The 25,739-nt window shown below is 46.7% G+C and overlaps 2 protein-coding genes across 5 annotated transcripts in view; both read left to right on the forward strand.

The window, feature by feature from the left end:
• Nucleotides 1–128: 128 nt before the first annotated feature.
• Nucleotides 129–12,923, forward strand: Tmem127 (transmembrane protein 127). 2 transcript variants are annotated; one of them, NM_001100978.1, is made up of 4 exons: nucleotides 130–262; nucleotides 657–974; nucleotides 8,278–8,442; nucleotides 9,179–12,923. In NM_001100978.1, the coding sequence occupies exons 2-4, from the start codon at nucleotides 731–733 to the stop codon at nucleotides 9,484–9,486; spliced, it is 717 nt and encodes a 238-aa protein (NP_001094448.1). In that variant the 5' UTR covers nucleotides 130–262; nucleotides 657–730; the 3' UTR covers nucleotides 9,487–12,923. The 2 variants fall into 2 exon arrangements, with proteins under 2 accessions (XP_038960919.1, NP_001094448.1); XM_039104991.2 differs by lacking the exon at nucleotides 657–974 and having other exon boundaries at nucleotides 129–262.
• A 3,391-nt stretch (nucleotides 12,924–16,314) lies between these two features.
• The window catches only part of Stard7 (StAR-related lipid transfer domain containing 7), a 33,539-nt gene continuing 24,114 nt past the window's right edge, over nucleotides 16,315–25,739 (forward strand). For 2 of the 3 annotated variants that reach the window (XR_010064580.1, XM_063283329.1), the window contains exon 1: nucleotides 16,315–21,841. Coding sequence is in view for 2 of the 3 variants with exons in the window: in XM_063283329.1 (XP_063139399.1) it covers nucleotides 21,543–21,841 (299 nt within the window). In the remaining variant the exon portion in view is untranslated. The remainder of the gene's footprint in view (nucleotides 21,842–25,739) is intronic. The other variant, NM_001399278.1, reaches the window with a different exon arrangement.

The following is a 25,739-nucleotide window of genomic DNA, read 5'->3' on the forward strand; positions in this document are numbered from 1 at the left end:
CAGTCCAGAACTACCAGTCCCCTGATGCTCTGCGCTAGAACAGGCGGCGCGCGCACACAGTGACGCGACGGGTGGGGGGGCAGGGCGGAGGGCCGGAGAAGGAGGAGGCGGGGGTGGGTGGGGTTGGAGGAAGCCGGAAGTGCATCGGCCAGGGTCCGTCTGGGCGTTGCGGGATTGGGGCCTGGGATCTCTTGGCCCCGGCAGCTAAGAAGCCTGTGACCGGGCGAAGCGGCGCCATCCCAGCCCTGAGGCCTGCTGACCGGTGAGGAGCAGGGACTAGAGTAGGGAGGGTTACTGTGGCTTAGGACGCACTTCAAAGTGCGGACTCCTGATCTTGGCGGCCCAGCCGCATCCTCCGCCCCTCAGCACCCCTCTGTCTAATAACCCGGGTCCAAGTCTCCTCCGGTCCCCTTACCAGTAGCCGACCCCCCAGTACCTCCGCCCGTTCATCCTGGCATGTCCACAGCCTATCTAGTCCCCTGCCGTCTCCGATCCCTGATCCAGCACCCCTCATCCAGAGCCCTTGGTCCCCGCCCCCCGAATTCCCGCAGTCCTTTGGTCCGTGCTCAGCCCTGGGTCCCACCCCGCAGTCTCTGGTGCCGGCCCTGACAGCTCCGGGCCAGTCGCCCATTGCATTGCTCTCCACCCGGGTACAGACAGGCTCTGCGTTCCCCGCTGAGGTCGGCGGCCACTACCAGCGACCGCAGAGCTACAGCGGGCAGCCCCGGGCATGTATGCCCCTGGAGGCGCCGGGCTGCCGGGAGGGCGCCGGCGGAGAAGCCCGGGAAGCAGCGCTCTTCCTAAGCAGCCGGAGCGGAGCCTGGCTTCGGCCCTGCCTGGCGCCCTGTCCATCACAGCGCTGTGCACTGCCCTCGCGGAGCCCGCTTGGTTGCACATCCATGGAGGCACCTGTTCCCGCCAGGAGCTGGGGGTCTCAGACGTGCTGGGCTATGTGCACCCGGATCTGCTAAAAGGTGAGAGCACTGAGCTCTTGCTCTCCTGGCTTGAGGGGTGGTGCAGAAAAGATATGGGGCTGGCTGAAGTATATAGATAACCAGAGGGGCAGTCACTTGTCAAAGGAAACAGCCCCATTCTTGCTTGGTGTTCATGCCCACCAGGTGGCTCTGTTTGGGGGTCTAGCCCCTTATTAATTTTGATGTTATTCATCCAAGCACCTACTCCTCACTGTCGTGCTGCTATTTTAGGATTCTCCCAGAGGAAGGTAGAAGAAAAAAGGGTGATTGTGAGGTATCACAGTTAGCCGCCCCCTCTAACAGACATGTGAGATGCAGAAAAGTTGTTTGGGGCAGCTTGATTGATGGAGAAATCAGAATTGTTAATATGACTAATTGTAAAAGACATTTTAGTACTCTATGATCATTGGACTTACAATAGAGGAGACTTGTGGCATTCCAGGTCATCAGATGTCAGTTCTATTAACACCCTCGACAGTTGGAATTTGGTTTTCCATGCCTTTATAGGTATGCCTGAATGAAATGGTTGTTTTATTCATCAGCGGATTTCCCAGACCAGTAGGCAGAAGAAAGCATCTGATCTGTTTATTGGATGAAATAGGAGTCCAGAGCTTAGAAGAGGGCCTGACTCAGAAGCCTCAGAGCTTCTCCTCAGTTTCTAGGAGTGAGGAGAAAGGCTGTGCAATGTGAAAGCAGAAATGTACTTCCTAATTTTTAACCTAAAAGTGGTCAGTGGGACCCAAGTCCTTTGAACTAATCTCAAAAGTCCTCACCTTTCTTTGACATTCTTTAGTTTTAATACATTCCTGTTAGATATGTGCAAGGTCTCTCATGAAGGGCTCAGGCCCTAGGATTTGGTGAAAAGGTTAGTGCATTGAAATAACCCTAATGTAGGTCTAGACTGAGAAGCCTTATCTTGTATTGTCTTTCTAGGTGAGTTCTTGTACAATTTGCTTCTCTTTGTATATATGCACATTCAGGAATCTTTAGGAAGATTTCTATGGAGAACAGGATAAAGGCTTCTGGTTTGAGATATTGTTTACCTTATTCCTGAGTTTGGCTCTTTAAGACCATGATTATACACTGGATGTAGGTCTTCTTTAGCATATATCTGATGGCACAAAGGCTGTGGAGTTTGAATCTGGATGCCTTTCCATTTCTTTGCGTTCTTCACTCAGGCCTTTTGTATTTGATTCCATGGTGTTTCCGTTTCAGGAGCTGAGTGTCACACACAAACTGGGAGAGTTTATGATGATTGTCCTTTGTAGGTCATCCTTGGAATGGGAGGTCATAGTATTCTAGCGGTGGGGAGAGAGGCAGTCTGATCTTTCATCCTTGTTTCAGAGATCCAGAAAGAGAAGAGAATCGAGTTCTCCATGCTTGCCCTGCATGGTGGCATCACCGATACTGCCTCCCATCAGTTGATGCCAGAACAAAGTGGCGCTGACTCCTTAATTGTGTTTATCTTTTGTTTTTCTTCATCGGTTGTAAAGAAGGCTATCACGATACTCTGCCTGGGTGTATGTTGCCATCAGAGGCATGTTAAAATACAATTAGTTCTTGTGCAAGTTTTTGTTTGTTCACAGATATTTGCCCTTTCTAAGAAATTAATCAAACCAGATTTTTGTCCTTTTCAAACATGTTATCTTAGCCATTACATTACATTTGCTACATGTTTTGATCTCTTTCTTAACCTGCATGTAGTTTGCCTTCTCTGCCCATCTCCTTGGCCCATGTATGCCAGGATCACTTGGCTCCTGTCTATAAATAGGAGCATTGGCAGTGGGGCCTTGTGAGCCATTGCAGAAGGCAAGGAATCTGGTCCCTTGGAGCTTCTCTTCTGCTGCTCTCTACCTCTGTGTTTTGGGGTGTCTAGTAGACCTTCAGGCATGTGGTATCCTGTGTGACTGCTGATTTTTTTTTCTTTTTTTCGGAGCTGGGGACTGAACCCAGGGCCTTGCGCTTACTAGGCAAGCACTCTACCAATGAGCTAAATCCCCAACCCCGTGACTGCTGATTTTTAAGCCTATCAAATATCTACCGTGGGAGCCTGGAATAGTCCAGTCCCAGGAAGGAGTGGAGCTGTGCTGGGCAAATACAGACCCTCCGTCCCAGGACTCTGAGGCAGGTAACAGAAGGAGGTGGGCTAGGAGACACCAGTGTAAGCAGTACCAGGCATGGAGCTAAGCTCACTTAATATTTGCCTTAATTTAATTCTTATTCACAAATGCTCAGGTTTAAGTAATCTACTCAGATTTACAGCCTATCCAAGTGGTGACTCTGAAGTCCACACTCTTATTACCACCATACCTAGTGCCTGCCCCGAACTTCTTTTCCTTTCTGTTAGAGCTATGTTTAATTTTCCATTTTCTGTTCTATTGGTTTTTGTTTTTTTAGGGAGGCTGTTTGTTTGTTTGCCAGTAGAGAAAAGTTTTTATCAGGGGTGAGGAAATGTACACATACAAGGCACACACACAAAAAGACCCTTTGTGAGGCACAGAGGGGATTTGGGAAGCCGAAGCTGCTCTGGTTGAGTTTCTATCACAAGCCCAGCCAGAGCTGTGCTTTTTAGCTCCCATACTATCTCAGGTATCAACATGGTGAACCCAAGGCTGAGCTACTCACCCTTGCCATGTGACCAGATCTGTGAATGCTTTAGCAAATGCCAGCTCAACAGATTCTGTTCTGAATTCTCTCACAGCTTCTCTGGGCTTAGGTCCAGAGAAAGCTTAGAAATACCCAGACTTTTGGTGTCAGGAACAGAGGCCCTGAAAGCCCTTTCTGCCTCTCTAGTGTGGCCAGCAAAGGGCACCCCCACCACCAGCTTCAGGAAGCAGTTTTGGAGAATGAGGAAGTTTGGGATTTGATGTCAAGTGACTCAAGGCTGCCAACAGCCACTGAAGAACCAAGGATCTTCCAGGGAGGGCCTGTGCACCTGATGGGTGGTGACAGATACTGCTGCCACCACCAGGCCCTTGGGGCTGTCCTCAGGTGGCTTGGCTAACACCACTGACATCTGTAACATGACCTATCTGGACACTAGAGTACCCTGCTGGTGGTCCATGTCAGGTTGCAGTGAGAGGGTGCCAAGCTGGGAGAAGGTGTTCAGAGAGACTGGGCAGTGGGGATTTCTCTAGTACAGTGGAACCCTTTTGTGAAAGGAGGGAAGGGAGAACAGCAGGAAGCCTGTCTAAAACCACTTTAGCTTTGCTGCCTTTAGCACATACGGGTCAGGAGGAGGTCAACCACTGACAGGTAGACCGGAAGACACAGAGCATTCAAAACAAATCCAGCCCTGTGACTCACCAATGACCTTGGTCAAAGTCAGTTCCTTAGGATCTTATTACATAGCAGCTGCCTCCTTCTGTGATGACTAGAAGGGGTAGTCAAGCAGTGTTTACCAAAATAAACATGCCAGTACACAACTGGAGGGAAGACACAGCATACTGTGAAATGTAGTATACCAAACCACTGGTCAAATTTAAAGTCAAGCCCAGCCCCACATGGCCTTTCTCTCTTCCACAATAAGTCGAATGTATCTACCTACCTAGCCTTCAGGGGCCTTTGTATCTCTGGAAGGCCTCTAAGGGAAAGGAGTGCTATTTGCCCTCCCTGCTGTACTGTTATTTTAAGAAGGGAAGCCAGAGAGACTTTAAGATTTCTCACCCTAGCAGATGCTCTTGATCAGGTCTTGATTCTGGTCTTACCTCATGCTAAGACACCCCTAACCCCTGCCACCATTCTCTGGGACATTTCACATTTGGCTTTCCTCTTAAGGTAGTGGTTCTCAACCTGTGGTTCACAACCCCTTTGGGAGTCAACCAACTTTTTCATATGGGTTGCCTAAGACCATTGTAAAACACAGGGAATTACAGTTATAAAGTAGCAACAAAGCAATTCTACAGTTGGGGGTCATTACAACATGAGGAACTGTGTTAAAGAGCTGTAATCGTTAGGAAGGGTGGGGACCACTATAGCTCTGTAGCAGAGAAGGGCAGTTGAAACAGACATGCTTGAATCTGGTGTCAGAAGCTCTTCCTCTGTGCTAGAGTCACCCTAGTGAGGCTGGACTAGCCCCAGCCCCACATGCCCTTTCTCCCTTACAGTAAGTCACACATACCTACCTATCTAGCCTTTGGAAGCTTTTGTGTCTCTGGCTGGCTGGACTCAGATGCGCTTGGTGCTACAGAGGTTTACACAGCAGATGAAGCCAGTTTTCTCTTAAGTCCCTGCATGAGGACTGCTCATCACTCAGTGATTCACACTTTTCATGCTTTCTTCTTGTTGCTGCTGCTCCTGCTGCTGCTGGAGTGGGTTTGAGTCCTTACACTATTTTTCCCTGAGCTCAGCAGCTGCTGTCTTGGACAGCATTTATACTATTCATCTGACCCTTCTTTTCAATATACCTCCTTAGAGTTTGATTGATTGTTTCCATCAAGGAAATAACAAAGGCTGCCAGTGAGTGCTTAGCGGTTTCCAAGCAGCACAGTGCAGTGACTGGGGGTCATTGTGTGATCTGGAGGAAGTCATTTAACCTTCTGGAGCCTCTGACTCCTCATCTGAGCTATATGATGCAGTGTCTGGGGGTCACTGTGTGGCCTGAAGGAAGTTACTTCATCTTCTGGAGCCTCTGACTCCTTATTTGCAGAGTCACATGATTTCCAGGGTGGCAGTCAGGCTTAGCAAAGATAACGCTTGGCTATCTGTGTGCACAGGCTCCTGTACCTTCAGCCATGTTTGCATTTGGGAAGAGCAATCAAACGGGTGTCTTTCTTGAAGCTTTCTATCATGTGCAGATCTTATTTATTAAAATAAAAGTTTTAAAATTGAAAAGCACATAGGCGCGGATATATCAGGTGCATATTTTCAAGGATAATAAAAAGAACATCTTGTATCCAACCATTATCAAAACCCAATATCTTTGAAATGTCTTGTGTCCCCTTCTTTACACAGTGCCTGTCTACACTGAGTGAACTGCTGCAAAGCGGCCTGTGATGTCTGTCCTTACACCCTGCCTACGGCAGGGATTCTTGGTGGCACTAGAACACTTAGTTCTGCCACGGCATACCCACATGCCATGCAGACCCCCAAAAGAACTGGTCCAGTTTTCAATAATGTTCAAATCAGAACCAGGAATCAGCCATTCATTCTTCAAGCCTTCTTCCTAGGTCCCTTCAGAATCCCCCTATGTGTGAAGTAGGCAGTGCTGGATGCAATGAGGGTCGATGCTGGCTTCTGGCAGAACTCATAGACAGGCAAGCTCGATGGCAGTAGGTAATCACCCAAGCTAGATGTTGGTCCCAAACACATGCAGTTAAGATCATGACTGATGGCTCTGAAGGCAGCCAGATGGAGCAGCCATCTGAGTCTTGTCTGGGCCCAGCCAGCATCTACCTGGAGAATTCTGAGGCCAAGGCTGTATACACATATCAGTCACAAAATGCTTGGTATCTCCTACAGCCCAAGATCCTATGGTGGCCTGCATCTGCTGGAGTCAGCCTTTTTTGTTGGCAGTGGGTCTACCACTCAGCTCCTCGGTCTTTCTTCCATCTGTCTACATTCTTGTGGTGCTTGGTACTGGTGTTTCTTGGAACTGGAGACATGGACTACTTGTATGGGGAATTTCTCAGCTTCCAGACCTCTAGGAGCCTGGTACATGATTGCAGCGGCACCTTGGTGATCGAGGTGTGCACTAGAAATTGAAGATTGTTATTTTCAGATTCTGAATTTGACATTAAAGCTCAAGAAAGGAGTCTGTAGCCTGTAAGTTTAACCAGCTCAAAGGAAAACACTTGGCAATAAAACACACCCTGCCTTTGGCTCCTTTTTGTATCAGCCTTTATTCTCTTCTATACTTGGGAGGCCATCATAGTTTGCATACCTTTCAAAGGAGACTGACAGTATTATTTAATTGAAGAAAAAATTTTAGAAAGGTATTTAAATACTGCAAAGAAGTACAAGTTGTTCTGTTTTGGTGCATGTTTGTCACTCTGGGGACTCCTGAATGCTGTCTCTCCTGTTTTAGCACTTTTCCTTTGTTTACCTCCCTATTTGGTAGCATATGCATGCTGTCATTTCTGAATCTTGGGGTATGACTTCCTAACTTTTCCATTGCTGGCTTGCATTTCAGCTGTCTAGTACTAACCGAGTCTACTCTCCCTTTTTTGTGGAGGTGCTTCTGGGAGTGGGCTGGCCTGATTTGTGAGTAAAAGAAACTGGCCTTGAACTCCTGAACCTCTTGGCAACACCTCCCAAGTACTATGGTTGCAAGGGTGAGCCCCTGGCCAGCTCAGCAGCATGTATTCACATCCTTGTTCACCACTGTCTATTTACAGAACCTTTTCATGATCCCAAGCTGAAAATTCAAAATTCAGTAACACACTGCCTCCCCCTTCTCCAGCTCCTGGCAGCCATCATTTCTGTGTCAGTGACTCTGCCTTCTTGGCATCTCTTGAACATAATCATATAATCTTTGGCCTTCTGGGTTTGACTTAACTTACTTCACTACCTCAGTGTCTCCAAGTTCAGTGTCTGTTTTGGAATGAAAAAGGAAGAAATGAGTGAGTAAGCGGAGGATGAGCATTTACTGACCTCTGGCCTTGCTCTCTCTGGCTGTTTCAGCTCAGAAATCAATGGCCTTTCCCATCTGGCCCAAAGCATTCTTTAGCAAAATAGCTTAATGTGCCAGCTTAATTAATTGTCAGGATTTTGAAAAATGATTTGAAGCTAGGTCTGGTAACACACACCTGTACTTCTAGTACTCAGGAGGCTGAGGTAAAGAGTTTGAAGCCAGCCTGGGCTACACAATGAGACTCTCAAAAGCAAAAGGGGTGTGGGATTGGGCACTCTCAGTCTGTAGAGTGCCTAACATACAGGAAGTCCTTTGGTTGGTGCCATAAAATTACGTGTGACGGTACATGCCTATAATTCTAGCCCTGTAGAGGTGGAGACAGGAAGGTCACAAGTTCAAGGTCATCTTCCATCTCTGCTCAGCAAGTTTGAGGTCAGCCTGGGATACATGAGATCCTGTCTCACAAAGAAATTAAAACCAAAGAACATGACAAGTGCAATGAAACACGGTCAGCCTAGACTAGTCTTCTTGGAAAGGGACTTGAGGTGTACATGCAGATAACTCCAGTTTGCAGCAGGGAAGTCCCTTAAAGCTGGTGGCAGGAGCGCATACAGAACCCTGGAGGGCTTCTGTCTCCCAGAGACCCTGGCGGAGGGGAACCAAGATCCTTTCAGGTACACTGCTTGCCTCAGTGTGTTTCTTAGGGATGAAGCCACCATTCTCTGTCCACAGATTTCTGCATGAACCCCCAAACAGTTCTTCTCCTGAGGGTCATCGCTGCCTTCTGCTTCTTGGGCATCCTGTGTAGTCTCTCTGCATTCCTGTTGGATGTCTTTGGGCCCAAGCATCCAGCTCTGAAGATTACTCGTCGCTATGCCTTCGCTCACATCCTCACTGGTAAGCCCAGGGTCTATTCACATGGGAGAGGACCTGCCCTGCAGTGCAGTGGTACGTGGGACTGTCTCTCTGTGGAAAGGTGTGTGGTCAGTTTTAGGTTTTCAGGGCCTGGAGGGCCTTACTGTCGGATCTCAAGCCTTTCTAAAATGACAATATAAGTTCATAGACATCCAGGGCTTGATGCAGTCCTGGAAGGACTTGGGCTGTCTTGCCTGGAGTAGGCCAGCAGAGTATGCTTGGTGTGCATAGTCTGTTTCTCCCCATCTCCTTGTCCAGCTTGCTTCCTCTGCTGTGTCCAGCCACTTTCCTCACCCAGGTCTGGGTTGATGTGTTGATTTGGCTTTTGATAGTGACTGACTTCAGCCCCAGCTCAATTTCTAAAACTTCATGATCTTGTCTGTTCCTTCTCAGTGCCCAGAACCATCCAGGAGCCTTATTATCTAGTTGTATTCTTTCTTTTCCTCTTTTCCTTTTTTGGGTCCATAGGGTGGTGTTGGGGATTGACCCAGGGCCTTATATATGTTAAGCAAGCTGTCTGCCGTTGAACTGTAATTCTTAATCTAGACCCGATCTACTCAGGATGGGTCAGATAACTATCCACGGCCCCAAGGCAAGAGTCAAATAGCCAAAAAAGTTCTTAGGGCCTTGGCTGGACAAGTTGAGCTCAGGGTGAGAGGTTGTGTCCTTAAGCATCCTATCTGCTGACCCTCTTTTGTTCTCTTCCTCTGTCTCCCAGTCCTACAGTGTGCTACGGTCATTGGCTTTTCCTACTGGGCTTCTGAGCTCATCCTGGCCCAGCAGCAACAGCATAAGAAGTACCACGGCTCCCAAGTCTATGTCACCTTTGCTGTTAGCTTCTACCTGGTGGCAGGAGCTGGCGGAGCCTCAATCCTGGCTACTGCAGCCAACCTCCTGCGCCACTATCCAACAGAGGAAGAAGAACAAGCACTGGAGCTGCTATCTGAGATGGAGGAGAATGACCCCTACCCAGCAGAGTATGAGGTCATCAACCAATTCCAGCCACCCCCTGCCTACACACCATAATGCCAGCAGGGGCTCTCTTCCTCAGCAGCCCTTCCCCCCAGTGCCACAGCTCCTTTTATACCCAGAGGAGCCACTTCCCCCAGCAGGTCTCACCTGTAGGACCCTGACCATCTTCACCAAACCTTCTCCAGGAGACACTCTGCCTTTAGGCTTGTCCATGTGTCCCTGCTCTGCAGAGCTGGGACTCTGATTTTATATAATGTACTCTTTCCCTCCCAGCACCCTCTGCTCCTTTCCTATTCACTAGCTCCTTCCAACCAGGGATGGTCAGATAAGTTTCCTCTCCTTGGGTTGCTGCTGGTAGTGGCCAGTCCCTAAGAGAGGTACCAACAGAGCACAAGGGGAAGGGACTGTGCCATGCAGGTTCACTTTGCCAGGCCCAGCATTTGTGCCACTTGTGTATCTCTGGGCTGATCCCTCTTTTCTTCTAGAGTGCCCAGGCCCAGCCATCCACATTGTGGATTCTCTGCACTTTAGTCTCCAGGCCACTCCTCATGTGTGTTCTGGTTTTCTGGAGAGAAGGAATCACTGCTGGGGAGCAATACAACTGTTCTCCTGCCCGGCCCTGGCTTCCTGTGGTTAGAACCAGGCAAGGAAGCAGAACCAGACAAGAGACTGACTCTTTTGAGGACCCCAGTGAAGGGGGCTGAGTGCCCTAGCCCCTTCACCTTTTAATGTGAGTGGTTTTGAAAGGAGAAAAACAAAACCAAGCAATAGCAGCCATACTCTCTTTCTAAAACAGGGATAAAGCTGCTGTTGTTCAGAAATGTAGCCCATCCTTTATGGCTCTGCAATATTTTGGACCATAGCTCCCTCTGAGCCTATAGTCACGCCTCCCAGTCTCCAACAGAATGCAGGCTTTCTGTCCTGGCTCCTTCTTCCAGGCAGCTGTGGCTCCCTGGGGCCTTTCTGTGGAACTAGGGCCACATGGCCCCCACGGGGCTGAGAACTATGGCCTGGCTGGCTGGCCAGCGTGGTGCTCCTCAGAACTGTGGCACTGAGATGTAACCTGGCCTCAGTTCAGGGACAGGGGGCCAAGTAGGGCAGGACCCTCCACTCTCCACACAGGTACTCCACCCAGAGGCCCAATAGGTTGGTGTCAGGACCCTGTCAGATGTGCAGGCCTGGCTGTAGCCTTCAGAGTCAATGTGGCCCTAGACTGTGACTTGGGGCTACAGCTTGCTGCATGCCCCTCTCCCGTTCTGGAATGTATGCTGGTCTTGTGGTGTGCTACTGGGCTGTTACTCTAGCTATTCTGTTTGCCTTGGGTCCAGTTTTTTTTGGGGGGTGGGGGGTGTTTTTTTTTCCCCCTGGAGATCTGGGGCATAAGGTAGGTGAGACCTGAGAGGCCTGCAGCATGGATCCAGGTAGGCAAGCTGTTCTTGTTCAGTTATGAGCTTCTCTGGAGTAAGAGTCTAGTGCTAACTGAAGGGAAAATGAATCCCAATCTCCTACCACCCATAAGACAACAGACATTTTGAACAAGAATGGAGAATGAATACAGTTGTTGAACTGTGACTACAAGAAGACTGTCAACTCCCCATTCTTTGGCCAGAAAGAGTGGTGAATATGTGGACAAATGCCTATGCAGATGAAGACCAAGTGTGCCCATAAGAAAGCATCTGCCTGGAGTTCCCTGCTGTAATGCCAAAGTGTGCCCCAGGATGACTCTCCCATTCTTCAGACCCCTCTCTGAGGCAAGAAAGGCTGCCAGGTGATGCCTGAGCACAGAATCAAGGGGCTAAGTTATGACTGCCTGTCTGATGTTCTGAGCTCATCATAGACAGGCTTCTGGTGTGTGTCCAGCTCTCTAACATGGCACCTGAGGGAGCAGGCCAGAAGTCCAGCACCAAACATGCATGCCAAAGTGAATGAGGACTGGACCCTGTGGACCGTTCCTTGTGATTTGGAACCCACTTTTTACTAGCTTCCCGTTCCTCTGGCCTTTCTCTTTTCCCTGCCATTCTCACACTGGTAGTTTGTCATATAGATTACTCTGGTTGTGTTTTTCTTTTCTAGGGAAAAAATTAAAAGGCAAAACAAAAACCAGGAACTACAAATGAGAATGCAAATGCCAGTGGCTGACTGTCATTTTTGTCACAATTTTCCAGATGTTTGTTCTCTTCCTCTCAGAGAAGCAGAAGGCATTCACTGATGAAGCTTGTAATATGGAGCAGAGGTAGGAGGGACTTGGCATGCGCCTGCAACACGCACAACATTTTGGTCCTTGGGAGCCTCCCATTCCTGACACCTTTCACAGAGGAAGTTCTCAAAGCCCACAGCTAGAAACAGTAGGTGGCTGTGCCCAAAATCTCAGTTCCAGACCTTGAGCTGCCTCTCTGCATGTCCTGATTAGCTGCAGAAGAGATGTTTCAGACCTCTACTGGTACTTACTGGGAGAAGCCTGAAAATAAAAATGACTCTGGGAGCAAGACCTGCGGTCACTCTCCAGGCAGTTGTTGGGTGAAACCTTGATGGCTACCCACACTTTTAGTTCATTCATTCTCAACCCACGCACTGGACCCCAAGTGTGTGAAAACATTTAGGGCTCTCTTTGGCAAGTGTTCCATTCCTAGCAGGATGCATGTCTTTCCTGGAAACTGATAATCTTCTCCTTATGTGTCCACTCACACATGTCTAAGAAGGGTCCATTGGATTATGCACAAAACACTGAGCCCCATGAAAGAAATAGGAAGACTGACAGGACCCTCTCTCCTAGGACTTACTTAGCCCAGGAGACAGACTCAGCCACAAGGAAACAGTGAAATGAGTAGTCTCCTGGACACGTTGGGAAAGCCCTATGCTAGAAATGGGAGGCTGGATCTAACCAGAATAATTACTAACATCTTCCAGGTGGGGAGCCTGGGTTGTGTGGGAGAGCATTTCAGGGAGGGGCTGTTCCCTCTGAGGGAATGGCAATAGTGGTCAGGATGTGCTGTGAAGTGGGATGGTGCAGACCCATCTAATGTTCCTCAAAGCAATGGGAAGCCATAGGAGGGCGCTAAAAGAAAAGGGGATCCAGTTTTATGGTGAGGTGGAGGGGCTGCTGATACTAAGAAAAGCACCTGAGAGTGTGAGAATTGGGGGGCAGGTATACATTGGAGGACCCTCAGGCCTGGTAAGAGGAGGAAAGAATGATCACAGCTAGGTGCTGGGGTAGAGAACCCAGGATCTCCATCCCTGTCATATGCACTAGAAGATGGGATCAGCCTTGTAACTCAAGCGTGCCTCAAAAAGAGAGCTGTGTTGGGTAAGGACAGCAAAGACAAGCCTTTGAAAACACAAAGTGACTGATGTACCTAGAGGAAAGGCCGTTCTGTCTAGATTATTCTCACTCAGAGGTGCCTGTGCCCTGGGCCAGGACAGTATGGAATATAAAGTTCTGTGGGGAGACAAAAAAGAACTAATAAACTTTATATAGCCTTTGTTTTCAAATAGCCTGCAGTCTCTCTGTGCCTTTCTTGTGGGAGTGCCATTGTGATGGGCTCAGGCAGGACATACAGAGAAGATGACTCCAATCTGGATGAGTCTGCCTGAAATGAGACAAACTCTTTGGGGATATCAGTTCCTTATGAGCTGTGGGGGAAACACTTGACTTCATTAGTGGGGGAGAGGGCTCTTTCCTCAGGAGAAATTCATAGTAGACTGGCTTGTCCATTATACCAAAGGAGAAAACCCAGTGCCTGGTGAGGTATCTTTTCCAAAGATCCTGAAAGGGAGGTAGAGGCCTTCTCTGTCCAACCATGTATCTGAGGAGTTAGATAATAAAAGAACTTCAAAGAGGCTGTTTCCAGTCTACTCTTTACATGGCTCTCTCAGAGTGCAGGACCTGTAAGTGTCTTCACTTGACCCATCTTGTCTGACTATCCCTAGAAAATGGCAACCCACTTGAAAAGAGAACACCCTGTGGTGAGGTAGACCACATACCCCATATGTTCCTGACGCCTTCTTGGAGATGGCATCTCTTACTGCACTATTTTTGTTGGGGTTTTCTTTTGTAAAACTTCAGGGTGGTGGGTGGGCTTTTGTGGGAACAATATGGATGCCCCTTATTTTTCTCCTGATTTGTCTCCTTATAGTCTAACATAAGGGCAAGGAAAATTTACACATGCGTACACACATATTTCTATTTTGTTGGCAGTCTGTTTTTTTTGTTTGTTTGTTTGTTTGTTTGTTTTATGCAGGGTTTCAATGTGTAAAACAGTCCTGGCTATCCTGGAACTCACTATGTAGACCAAGTAGGTTTTGAATTCAGCAATCTCCCTGCCTTTACCTCTTGAGTGCTGTGGATTAAAGGCATGCACTACCACCATCTGGCTTTTGGGAAGTGTTCCATATATTTTTCTGTTCCGTTGTTTATTACTATTTTTGAGAGCATTTCATGTAGTCCAGGATGGCCGTAAACTCTGATCCACCTGCCTCCATTTCTGAGTGCTGGGATTATAGGCTATTTATGTCGGTGGTACTGAGATCAAATCCAGGACTTTGTGCATTCTAGGCAAGCACTCTACCAACTGAGCTACATTCCCAACCTTTTTTTCCCCCTGTAGACAGGATGTTGCTATTAAACTCTGGCTAGAAGTCACTTTGTAGACCAGACTGACTTCAAACTCATTGAGATCCACCCACCTAACCCTACCCATGCTTGGCTCTTATTTTTTGTTAACCTTAACATCAGCAAATAGTTGAACCCAACGTGTTTTGTGGAGAATACTAAAATACTAACACATAAGCTAGAATGCTTGCCTGTGCATGGGCAAAGCCTTGGGTTTGAACTACAGTGCCACAAACAAAGGTATTAATTCATATGGTTCTTGCCCTGAAGGCAGCCAGGAAAGAGAAAACCTGAGAAGATTGAAACCTGACAGTCAAGGAAAGCTCTAACCAGCCCTATGATCCCAGCACTCAGAAAGGAGGCTGAGGCAGGATTTCAAAGCAGCCTCCACTACATAAGTTTCCAATACAATCTAGGATATAGGGTGAGGCAATCTCAAAAGATAAAAGATAATAAAAAGGGAAGGCTTCTTTTTTTTTTCTTTAAAATCTTTTTTAAAGATTTATTTTATGTATACGAGTACACTGTACCTATCTTCAGACACACGAGAAGAGGGCATCGGACCCCATTATAGATGGTTGTGAGCCACCACGTGATTGCTGGGAATTGAACTCAGGTCCATCTGGAAGAGCAGTCAGTGCTCTTAACCACTGAGCCATCTCTCCAGGCCCCAGGGGAAGGCTTCTTGAAGGAAAGGGGACTTCAGGTTTGGAAGAATGATTAAGCTTGGTGAGAGATGATAGGCTGGACCACAGTTGAGAGCCACACCGTGTGGGTGCTGAGACTGAACTCTGGTCCTCTGAAAGAACAGCAGTGCTGTTAGCACTGAGCCATTCCTCTAGTCTTCTCTTTTTCTCTGAAGAGGGTGAGAAGGCTCAGCAGTTAAGAACACTGGCTGCTCTTTCAGAGGTCCTAAGTTCAATTCCCAGCAACCACATGGTGGCTCACAACCACCTAAAAGGGGATCTGATGCCCTTTTCTGGCCTGCAGATCTATATGAAGCAGAACACTCATACATTAAGTAAATATATTTTTTAAAAAGGGGCAGGGGGAGAAGGAGGTGAGTAAAGATAGCCATTATTCTTTATATCCTCCTTACAATGTATTTAAGAGTGTATGTGTCTGTGTGCAAGTATATGCCATGTGAGTGCAGGTGCCCTTAGAAGCTGAAAATTCTACCTCCCGGAGCTGGAATTACTGGAGGTTGTGAGTGGCCTGATATGGGTGCTAAGAACTGAACCTGCGGGTTGGGGATTTAGCTCAGTGGTAGAGCGCTTGCCTAGGAAGCGCAAGGCCCTGGGTTCGGTCCCCAGCTCCGAAAAAAAAGAACCAAAAAAAAAAAAGAACTGAACCTGCGTCCTCTGAAAAAAACATATGTAGCTGGTCTTTGCTAGTTTGTAGCAAAGTTCTTCTTTTTCCCATCCTTTATCTCCCCTAAAACTAGATGGGAGAGAAACAAGGATAGAGGAGAAAGGAGAGAGAAAGATCCCTGAGTCTAATTCCTTTCTTCTTTGATCACAGCTACTAACGAACAGCAACAAACCTTTCTAAATGACCAACAACCACCCACCACATCTCTCAGGGCCCTCCAATTTATGTACCCGATGAAAAATTCCCACAATTCCAAATGTCAATTATCTGCAGCTGGCAAACCATTCTTCTGGTAAAGCATGAGGCAAATCACAGTCAGCTGCTGTGGGCAATCTGAAGCAGCCCCACATCCTACACCTGGGATTACAATGAAAGAACCTTCTTAAACTAATTCTATTATTTTTAAAAGAAACCAAAATCCCAGAATTCTCACAAATGTCGCTACAAATATCAAGTGCTCTTAGCCTGAGCCATCTCCACTGCCCTCAGTGTACTTTAGCTTACATAATCTCATTTGAGCCTCATAACCCACAAACACAGGGAGGGCTGCATCATTAGCTGTGTTTAGGCCTTAATTGCTGTGCTTTAGAGGAGGGATGTAAAATAAAGGATGGAAGAAGATCCTCATAGAACCACTGTCCTTTCACCGTGCAAACAGAAGCAAGCACTATGCTTAAGTTTGTTGCTTGTGGTGTCTTCCATGTGCCCCTTTGCTCCTGCTGACTGGCCCAGATCTCAGAAAATGGAGTGGATTATCAGTCAGCTAATTAGGTCATAATCTAATTGCAGCAATTGTTCCAGATGTGGTTTGGTTGCTGAAGCAAGTCAGTGCATTCCCTAATCAATGTGTAGTTAGTGATATAAATCTTTGCCCCCCACAACTTCCAGTCAAGACTATCAAGAACTGTTTATTCATGATTCTCCTCCTCTCCCTTGGCTCAGAGGTTAAGGGCACTGGCTGCTGCCCCAAAAGACTTGGGTTCAATTGGCAGCTCACAACTGTCTGTAGGACATTCTAGGGGATTGATACTCTCACACAGAAATAATGTAGGCAAAACAAATTAAAAATGAACGAAGGGGTTGGGGATTTAGCTCAGTGGTAGAGCGCTTGCCTAGCAAACGCAAGGCCCTGGGTTCGGTCCCCAGCTCCGAAAAAAAAGAAAAAGAAAAAAAAAAATGAACGAAAAGCCAGTTTGCTCCTTGTTACTGTCAGGACAAGAAAGGTTCATTCTCAACTCGTATCAACCCCTGTACCTGTCACAGCCTTGTCTCCAAGATACCTTGTCCTTCTCTGTCCCACACTGGTCTATCTATCACACAGTAAGAGGCTGACTGGAATTAGCAACTATTCCAGCTACCTTGATAAGAAATGTGTGCTGAAAGGGGAACTTCCTCCACAAGACTTCTAGGGTCCTAATGGTCCAGGGCAGTGGTTCTCAACCTTCTGAATGCTGCTACCCTTTTAATACAGTTCCTCAGGTTGTGCTGACCCCGAGCCAAAAATTACTTTTATTTGCTACTTCATAACTGTAAATTTGCTGTTGTGAATTGTGATGTAAATATTTGTGTTTTCCTACAGTCTTAGTGAGCCCTGTAAAAGGGTCATTCGATCCATGGGTTGAGAACTACTGATCCTAGAGTGTAGTTAGCTACCCCTTTCTTTCACATTTTTATTACTTTTGTGTGAGGAGGTACACACACCATGGCATATGCCATTAGAAGACAACTTTCAGGAATTAATTTTCTCCTTTCACCACTCAGGTTCTGGGCATTAAATTCATGTCACCAGGCTTGGTAGGAGGTGTCCATAGCCACCAAGCCATCTGTTTTGTTTTTCAAGGGTTTCTTGGGGTTGGGGATTTAGCTCAGTGGTAGAGCGCTTGCCTAGCAAGCGCAAGGCTCTGGGTTCGGTCCCCAGCTCCGAAAAAAAGAAAAAAAAAAAGGGTTTCTCTGTGTAACCCTGGCTGTCCTGGAACTTGCTTTGTCAACCAGGCTGGCCTCAAACTCACATAGATTCACTTGCCCCTGCTTTCCAAGTGTTGGGACTAAAGTTGTGCACCAGCATGCTTAGTTTCTCCAAGTTATCTTGATGGCCTAAGCTATCCCTTATAAGGTGAAGGACAGGTTACTGTGGCTGACTCCTACAACTAAGAAAGAGGCACATTGCCTAGTAAGTTTGGATTTACAGGCAGCATACACTTTATTGGATTCCTGGATTCATCTTCTGAACACTCCACAAGTTATGGTTTTAAGTGGGTCTCTGAACAGAAGGTGGCATTCTCAAAAGTTCTGCCTGCCCAGAAAGCCACTTTGTTCACTACTATTTCATATGTCTGAGTGTTTTACCAGAAGGTAAGTATGTGCACCATGTGCATGCCTCTCTCCAAGGAAGCCAGAGGAAGGTGTCTGGTCCCCTAGATAGGGTTCTAAGTGCCAGCTACCATGTAGGTGCTGAGAACTGAACCTGGAGAGCAGCCAATGCTTTTATCCGCTGAGCCCCTCTCCAGCTTCTCGCTTTTTGTTTAATTTTGTGTGTCTGTATGAGAATATGCCACATGTGTATGAGTGCCCCAGAAACCATAAGAAGGTGTTAGATCTCCTGGAGATGGAGTTACAGGTTGTAAGCCGCCCAATATGGTGAAAATGAACTCTGGAAGACCAGCAAATATTCTCAGCTATCTTTCCAGGCCCCTGGACTTTGATTCAGTCTCGGTGAAGCCCTTGACTTTATGTTCTAGAGGTAAATATACTCAGGATTTGCTAGTTGCAGTTGCTATGTTCTCCTGACCCCAACTGTAAAAACCCTGACTCCTCATAACACCCTATTTCCCTGGAAAACGTCAAAGCTGATAATGTGGGAGGCTCTCAGAGGAGAAGACACCTCTGTCTTTCCAGAGGACAATCCCTCCATTCTGCTTTCTAAGGCAGACAGCAAGCCCAGACCATGGAGAGTTTGGGGTTAGCACAGACCTCAATGGCTCAGGAATCAGTTCGCAGCAAACTACAACCCTCTCATTGCTCAAGGCCAGTACTGTTTTCTATTGCTTACACATTTCTCCATCATTTTCTCTCAAGAAGAAATAAACACATTACCAATTTCTACACTAAATTCAGCCTGGATAGGTCAGGAGAAGCCTAAATTTCAGTTACCAGAAATTATCCTTCTCTTTGAACCTTTGGAGAAAAATTTATTTTAGTACAAGTATCTAAGATGGCACACACTAGTGAGGGTGTAAGCACAATTCTATGCAAGGACGGTTTCTTGCTGACAGGCAGGGATAAAATGCTGCCTCCTACTGGCAGCACAGTAGACCAGAAAGGTGCTCAGTCCTAACAACTGTTCATTGTCCCCTTACATTCTTTGCTTCTAGGCTGCGCTCTCCAATAGCTTTGTTTGCATCTTTTGCAGCAAGGTCTTACACTGTAGCCCAGGATGGCCTAGGACTGGAAGCAGCCCTCCTGAGTGCAGGGGTTGATTACAGGCAGAAGCCACACCAGACCTCTCTGACATTTTAACTTGTTCTGTGTGAAAAGGCAGGAGTGGGCACGGCAGGAATGTGCCCACCTACAGAGGGAATGGCAGGTCTCCAGTATAATTATGCATAAGTCCCCCTGCCCCACCCCCAATTTCCTTGCTTCAAGAAACTACTTTGGGAGCTTTCTGCAGGTTCTAGTTAGAAAGAAACGTTTAGGGTCAAAAAGAAAAAAAGACTGCCGCTCCAATTGAAGAGTCTAGACAAAGCAACCTAGGAAGTGCACTTGGTTTCTCTAACTCAGATGGTGGCTGTGTCTTTTCCTCATTGGCTGAGGGCCAACCTCACAGTCTTGTGCAAATGACTAGTGGAAAAGCATTGGAACTCAGGAAATGGAAGAAGAGGAAAAGGAATCACCCACATAATAGAGCAGCAGGCCTCTGAGTAAACAAAGGCTTTACTGGTGGAGAGGATTAAAACATTTGTTTAAAAGTCTTCCAAGGTCAGAGAGAGAGAAAAAGGTTTTAATCCTTGTCCTAAATGTAAGTTTTACTGTGTTTGATAGTAAAGATTATTTGATGTTTCTTATATATTTTACCTGCTCCAAACAGGGCTCCAATGTAGCCCCATTCACCAAGGGGCAAAACTGTGTTCTGTTAAAACGTTTTTACAATATTTGTTGTCAGTAAGATTCCTTTGTTTGTTTTTCTCTTTTGGTGGTTTTTTGAGACAGGGTTTCTCTGTATAACAGAGACCTAACTGTCCTGGAACTTGCTTTATACACCAGATTGGCCTCGTACAGAGATCCAGTCTGCCTTTGTTTCTGGAGTGCTGGTCTTCAGGGTATGTGCCACTATGCCCTGCTAAGATTCTTATGTTAAAAACAAACAAAAACAAAAAAACCATACAGAAATAATTTAGTGTAAAGCATCTTGTGTTAATAGCAAACATGGGAGGAGAAAGACCACTGCTGACCCAAATCATCATGGTCAAATTAATTCATGCATGCGGGATGTCTCCCTCAAAGGTGGGGTTCCAGAGTCAGCCTTGGATGTGAGGAAGACAAGATTTTTATAGCTCAGTGGTAGGGAGTTTCCAAATGGGAGATTTGGTGGATAAAATGGCCGGGTTACAGGAGCACACTGTTAGCATAACAAGTTAGTTCTACAAGGCTCCTGAAACAAAAACATGGTTGCAAGGTGGGCATAACATGGTAGTCGTGGGTGGTTATATAACCTTTTGAAAACAAAGGTAGGGTTGCAAGATGGTTATAAACAACTTTTTGAAACAAAGAAATGATTACCATTCTAGGAACAGACAGTACAGAACTATTTGTAGTTAAGGTTACAAGTGGGCCATAGCTCAATCCATGAGAAACAAGTTTACTCATAAAAGGAAATGAATCTAGCTTGTCTTTACTATAAGATGGCTTTTAAGACTAAAATGGAGGCAGGCTGATTCTTCACTTGAGGACATCTATTCATCCTATGACTGAACACAGAATCTTTATCTACTCATTTATTTTTGAGACAGGCTGGCCTCGGCCTCGAAGCAAGCATTGCTCCTGTCTCAGTCTCTGGAGTGCTGGGATTACAGGCCTGAGCCACCAGGCCCTGGTTTGAAACAGTGATTTATCCTGAGACTCCATTTTGCAACCATTAGGTTACACGTGGCAAGATAGGTTTGGGAAACCTGTTTACTCTCCTATTCCGTTGCCTCCTTCGAGTCAAAAGGAGACTGCTCAGGCCTAACACATTTTCAGATTGCAACGGGACACCCACCCTTGTGGAGTTCTTTGCAAGGTGTTCCTCGGCCCTAAGGAAGACACCGGTCCTCTCTCGGAGCTGGAACGCAGAACGGTGTCCCTGCTGCAGATACTCAGGAGGGCTCGGGGAATCCCGGCAAGGGGGCCAAGGAAGGTCCCCGGTAGTTGAACCCTGGCCTGCGATAGGTGCGGGGTTCACGCAAGGTGTGCACCGCCCTCCACCCAGCACAAACACGCCCCTCCCTGGAGTGTAGAGAACAGCAAAACAGGCCGGGTCTCTCTCCACAACAGAACACCACACCTGACCGTGCCTCTTCGCCGGACGGGGTGGGACGTCCCTAAATGGCTGCAGCGCAGGGGTCCGAGGGTCACTCTCTAGGCGCCCTTGACAGGCCCGCGCGTTACGCTACCTAGCATGCTAACAGGCAGCCCGCAGCAAGGGCGGATGAGCACTTTGTCTTAGCCAATGAGCGCCAAGGGTTCTGGGCTGCGTCCAATCAGAGTGCGGACGGAACAAACAAGTTAGGTTGCGCGCCCTCGGCGCGAGAGGCGGACACAGGCACACGGGACCTCTCCTGCTGCGGCCCGGGACGTCCACCGCTCTGCTTCCCGCGCACGGGACGCGGGAGTCCCGCGAGCTTCCGCCGTACCCACTGACGAGCGGGCCGCCAGGACCAAGAAGGCCTCGTGCAGAGGCGCTCTCCTCAGAATCCACTCTACCTCAGCAGCTTCTGCAGAGAGGCATGAGGGGCGGCTCCTGGCTTCTGGAGCGTGAGGTGGGCTCGGGGTCAACCAGTTAAGGGGACAACGCGGACGGCCCGGCCCGGCCCGCCTCCCCCTAGCACTTTCTACTCCTTGGCCTAGCGGCAGGCGCGGGAATCCAGAGGCCGATATGTTCCCGAGGAGGCCGCCGGCCACCCTGGCCGCCTGGCTGGCGGGCGCGCGGGGCGGGGGCCTTCTGGCCGCGCTGGCCAATCAGTGCCGCTTCGTGACGGGCCTGCGCGTGCGGCGAGCGCAGCAGATCGCGCAGCTCTACGGCCGCCTGTATTCCGAGAGCTCGCGCTGCGCCCTACTCGGACGCTTCTGGCGCCGGCTGCGCGGCCGCCCCGGTCATGCCTCTGCCTTGATGGCGGCGCTCTCCGGTGTTTTCGTATGGGACGAGGAGAGGATCCAGGAGGAGGAGTTGCAGAGGTGAGCCTCTTGGCTGCAGTGGCGTCCCTGTTCGGTGGAGAGGGGTGGGCCTGGGCGAGTGGTTGGTGGGCACCTTGGGGCCTGACCTGTTGTCAGTGCCCCGTTTGCCCAGTGGTCTTTTGAGTGACGCTGCAATAGATTGAACCCATTTTAGCAACCCACGTTATTGCCCCCTTGCCTGTTAAATCCATTTGTCAGGTTAAAAATAAGATTCACAAGAGATACGATTTCGAATGGGTAGTATCACACTAAAGAAAATATTCTAAAAACAAATTAGATGTTTGAGGTATACAGGCTATCATTTTTCGGGTAATCCGTATACCCAGAAAAGTGCAAATTCAAAACAGGGTTTAAAATAAGCCCAAGGGTGTGTGTGTGATGTAGCATGCCATTTATAAAATGACTGCGATCCAGATGGGACTCAGGCTTTGCGCGGACAACCCACTGTCATTGTGACTTGTATCTTGGCACATTCAAGAAGCTGGGAGGGATTTTGTCTGTTTACACAAAACAGTGGCCCGAACATTCTAACTTGTAAGAATTTTTTACAGGTTAGATTTTTTGCTGCTTTAGAACTCTTAGAATACTGTACCATTGGGCTTTATCTGTGGAAAAGCCCATTGGCATTGTTATTTTTGTTAACCTATAGTTCTGAGATTTTATAAATTTTAAATAATCTTAGAAGGAAAATGCTTTTACAACTTTTCTATATTCCTTTTAAACAGTATCAAATTGTGCTCCTTACCCTTCCAGCTCATACACCTCATTCTAAACCGTGATTTCAGGAACCAAGGCAAGTTTCTTCTAGATATTTCTTTTTTTTTTTCTTTTTTTTTTCTTTTTTTTTCGGAGCTGGGGACCGGACCCAGGGCCTTGCGCTTGCTAGGCAAGCGCTCTACCACTGAGCTAAATCCCCAACCCCTAGATATTTCTTAAACAGGGAGAGAACCTAGAACCTGTTTTACATTTCTTGGTTTTGATCTTATGTTAAAAATGAGAGCAGAGCTGACCATAGAAGTTCAAGGCCAACCTGGTCTACAGAGTTTCAGAACTACACAGAGAAGCCCTGTTTTGAAAAACAAACAAATAAAAACTGAGAATAATGTTTATATTGTGACCTATTTGCTACGTAATATCCATATGCTAAGCTGCAAATTGTGCAAGAACTGGGACTACCTTCCTAGCAAGAAAGATGGCTTTTAACACTGTTAAGGGTGTTCAGGTAGTATGGCTGCCAGCCAAAGAGGACTTTTTAAAATGCAGTTTCAAGTCATAATCACAGGCAGTTCTGTTTATGCAAACGTTAAAGCATGGAAGCTGTTTTGGTAGTTCTTAGTGTTCTCTTCTGTTCAGTCTTTTGTGTTCCCTCTCCTCTCAGGTTTTTGAGGTAGGAACTGTCCATTATTTGCCCAGGTTAACCTTGAACTTGTAGTTCTCCTGCCTTGGGCTCCCCAGTGCAGGGATTTTTGTATACCACTACACTTTCTTGTTGGAAAGAAAACTTGGATGCAGTCGACCTGGAGCTGCAGCGTGTGCTTTTCTTACGTGCTTTTACGTCTATTTAGTGAGAAGATTGTAGTTTTGCTTTCTAGCCTTTTGGTGCTTAATAACATTTACATGCTGGGTGTGGTGGCCCTTGTCTTTAACCAAACACTCAGGAGGCAGAGGCAGGAGGATCGCTGAGTTTGAGGCTGACCTGGTCTACATAGTGAGGTTTAGGAAAGCCAGGACTACATAGAGAGACTGTATGTCTCAAAAAGAAAAGAATATATGAATGTACATCTTATCAAGTGTAATCCAAGTAATCTTATTTAACCTTACAAAATAATTTTAAAGATTTATTTATTTATTATATACACTGTAGCTGTTTTCAGACACAACAGAAGAAGGCATCGGATCCCATTACAAATGGTTGTGAGCCACCATGTGGTTGCTGGGATTTGAACTCAGGACCTCTGGAAGAGCAGTCAGTGCCTTAACCACTGAGCCATCTCTCCAACCCACAAAAAAATTTTCAATCATTGGTCCATAAGCTATAGAAATAATTTAGTTAGTCCCCACCCCCACCCCCAGCCTCCAACCCCCACAGACAGTCAGGTTCTTACTCTATAGCCTAGGCTGGCTGGAAAGTCACCATATAACCTACACTATCCTCAAACTAGGAACACTCCTCTTGAGTGCTGGGATTATAGGCATGAGCTACCATGCCGAAGTGAAGTTAGATCTTTCTCAGTTTATATTTTTATTACATCTATTTATTTATTCCTGTGGGGAGTGTTGCTTTTGAACACTACACCCTTTGTGTGGAGGTCAAAAAACAATTTGTAGTTGTTTCTTCTGGCATGTGGGAACCTGGGATCAAACTCAGGTCCTCAGGCTTAGGGGCAAGTGTGTGGTGGTTCTCTCCCCCTCCCCTCAACATCTGTCTGGTACTAAAATCAAATCTCTGAATACTTGTCTGGTATTTTTATCCAGTTGGCTTCTTAAGCAAAATAATTTTGCTGACTATTACCTATTACTAGTGCCAGCTGGTGTTCTGTGAGACTGGTGAAAATCCCATGGAAAAATACAGCTCTCTCTCTCTCTTTCTCTTTCTCTTTCTCTCTTTCTCTCTCTTTCTCTCTCTCTCTCTCTTTCTCTCTCTCTCTCTCTCTCTCTCTCTCTCTTTCTGTGTTTGTGTGTGTGTGTGTGTGTGTGTGTGTGTAAGTTACAGAAACAAAAAAGAGGAAGGATGTTAGGAAATAGGAAAATATAGGGGGAAATGTTCCATTGACCTCATTTTTTTAAAAGTTAGGTTTACTGCTATGAAAGTTTGAGTAATTCTATTTAATGAGAAACTAGTTCTAGTAAATTTTCACAAGGAAAATTGGTCTTTTCCCTTTTTATTTTATTTTTTTGTGGGGGGGCATTTAGAATACATCAAACTTTTCAGTGTGTTGCCAACTAGTGAAAAATCTGCCTGACTTAAAGGAACTTAATGGCCACAATCACTTTGGTGTCTCTTACAGATAAAGCCTTAGGTTATCAAAACAACATAAGAGGGACTTGAGGTTTGTTGGATTTGTCTTTGTCATTTTACCATTAACTAGCTGCCCCACAGATGCTAGGAACTGGCTTATTTCAAGATATGTCTCAAATCAGTAGTAGTTAAAAAACCTCTAATCCTGTTTTTGTTTGGTTGGTTTTTGTTTTTGTTTTTTAATTTAGTTGTATTCTGAGACAGATTCTCACTGTGTAACTCTGGCTGTCCTGGAATTCACTATGTAGACCAGTGTAGTCTTGAAATCAGAGAGAGCCACCTGCCTCTGACTCCTAAGTCCTGGAATTAAAGGCACACTCCACTGTGCCCAGCCACAATTCCCTAATTTGGACAGTAGTGTGGAATTTGAGGAGATTTGGTTAGGTAAAGCAGTTGTTTGCACCACTTGCTGGGGGTGGCCTGGATCACATTCTGTGGTAAGTACAGAACCCTGGCTGAGTCCCATGTTGGCATGCTTACTCTATTTTCATTGTGTGTCTTCAGTTTCTTCAGTACATGCCTCTTTCAAATACTGTTTTAGAGAAAGGAAAGCAGAGACTGTCTCTCCTTCATACTTGTACTAATCTAATCAGCTGATTTTGTTACTATTTCAGGAATAATCTCTTTTGCCCTTTTCTCTCTTATTAAGTCTTCTTAGGTGGGAAGATTTAGACACTTATCCTGTCTCAACAAGATTAGACACTGTAGGAGAGAGGTATTTCCTTTCTCCACATGCTGTTTATGATATTGTTTATGCTCTTGTGTGCTTTGTCAGTCTTATTAGCATTTAGAGTTGAAATTCTTCAGGGAAAGTAATGGCCAAGTCCTCCTCCATCATTTATATTGTGCTTTTCCAATAATAGATGTGTATTGGGTACA

Source organism: Rattus norvegicus, chromosome 3, assembly GCF_036323735.1.
Source record: "Rattus norvegicus strain BN/NHsdMcwi chromosome 3, GRCr8, whole genome shotgun sequence".
NCBI lineage: Eukaryota > Metazoa > Chordata > Mammalia > Rodentia > Muridae > Rattus > Rattus norvegicus.

Coding starts and splice junctions, on each gene's coding strand:
- Tmem127 (NM_001100978.1), top strand. CDS start 731: ATGTATGCCCCTGGAGGCGCCGGGCTGCCGGGAGGGCGCCGGCGGAGA. Junction 975..8,277: donor GCACCCGGATCTGCTAAAAG/GTGAGAGCACTG, acceptor CTCTGTCCACAG/ATTTCTGCATGAACCCCCAA. Junction 8,443..9,178: donor CTTCGCTCACATCCTCACTG/GTAAGCCCAGGG, acceptor TCTGTCTCCCAG/TCCTACAGTGTGCTACGGTC.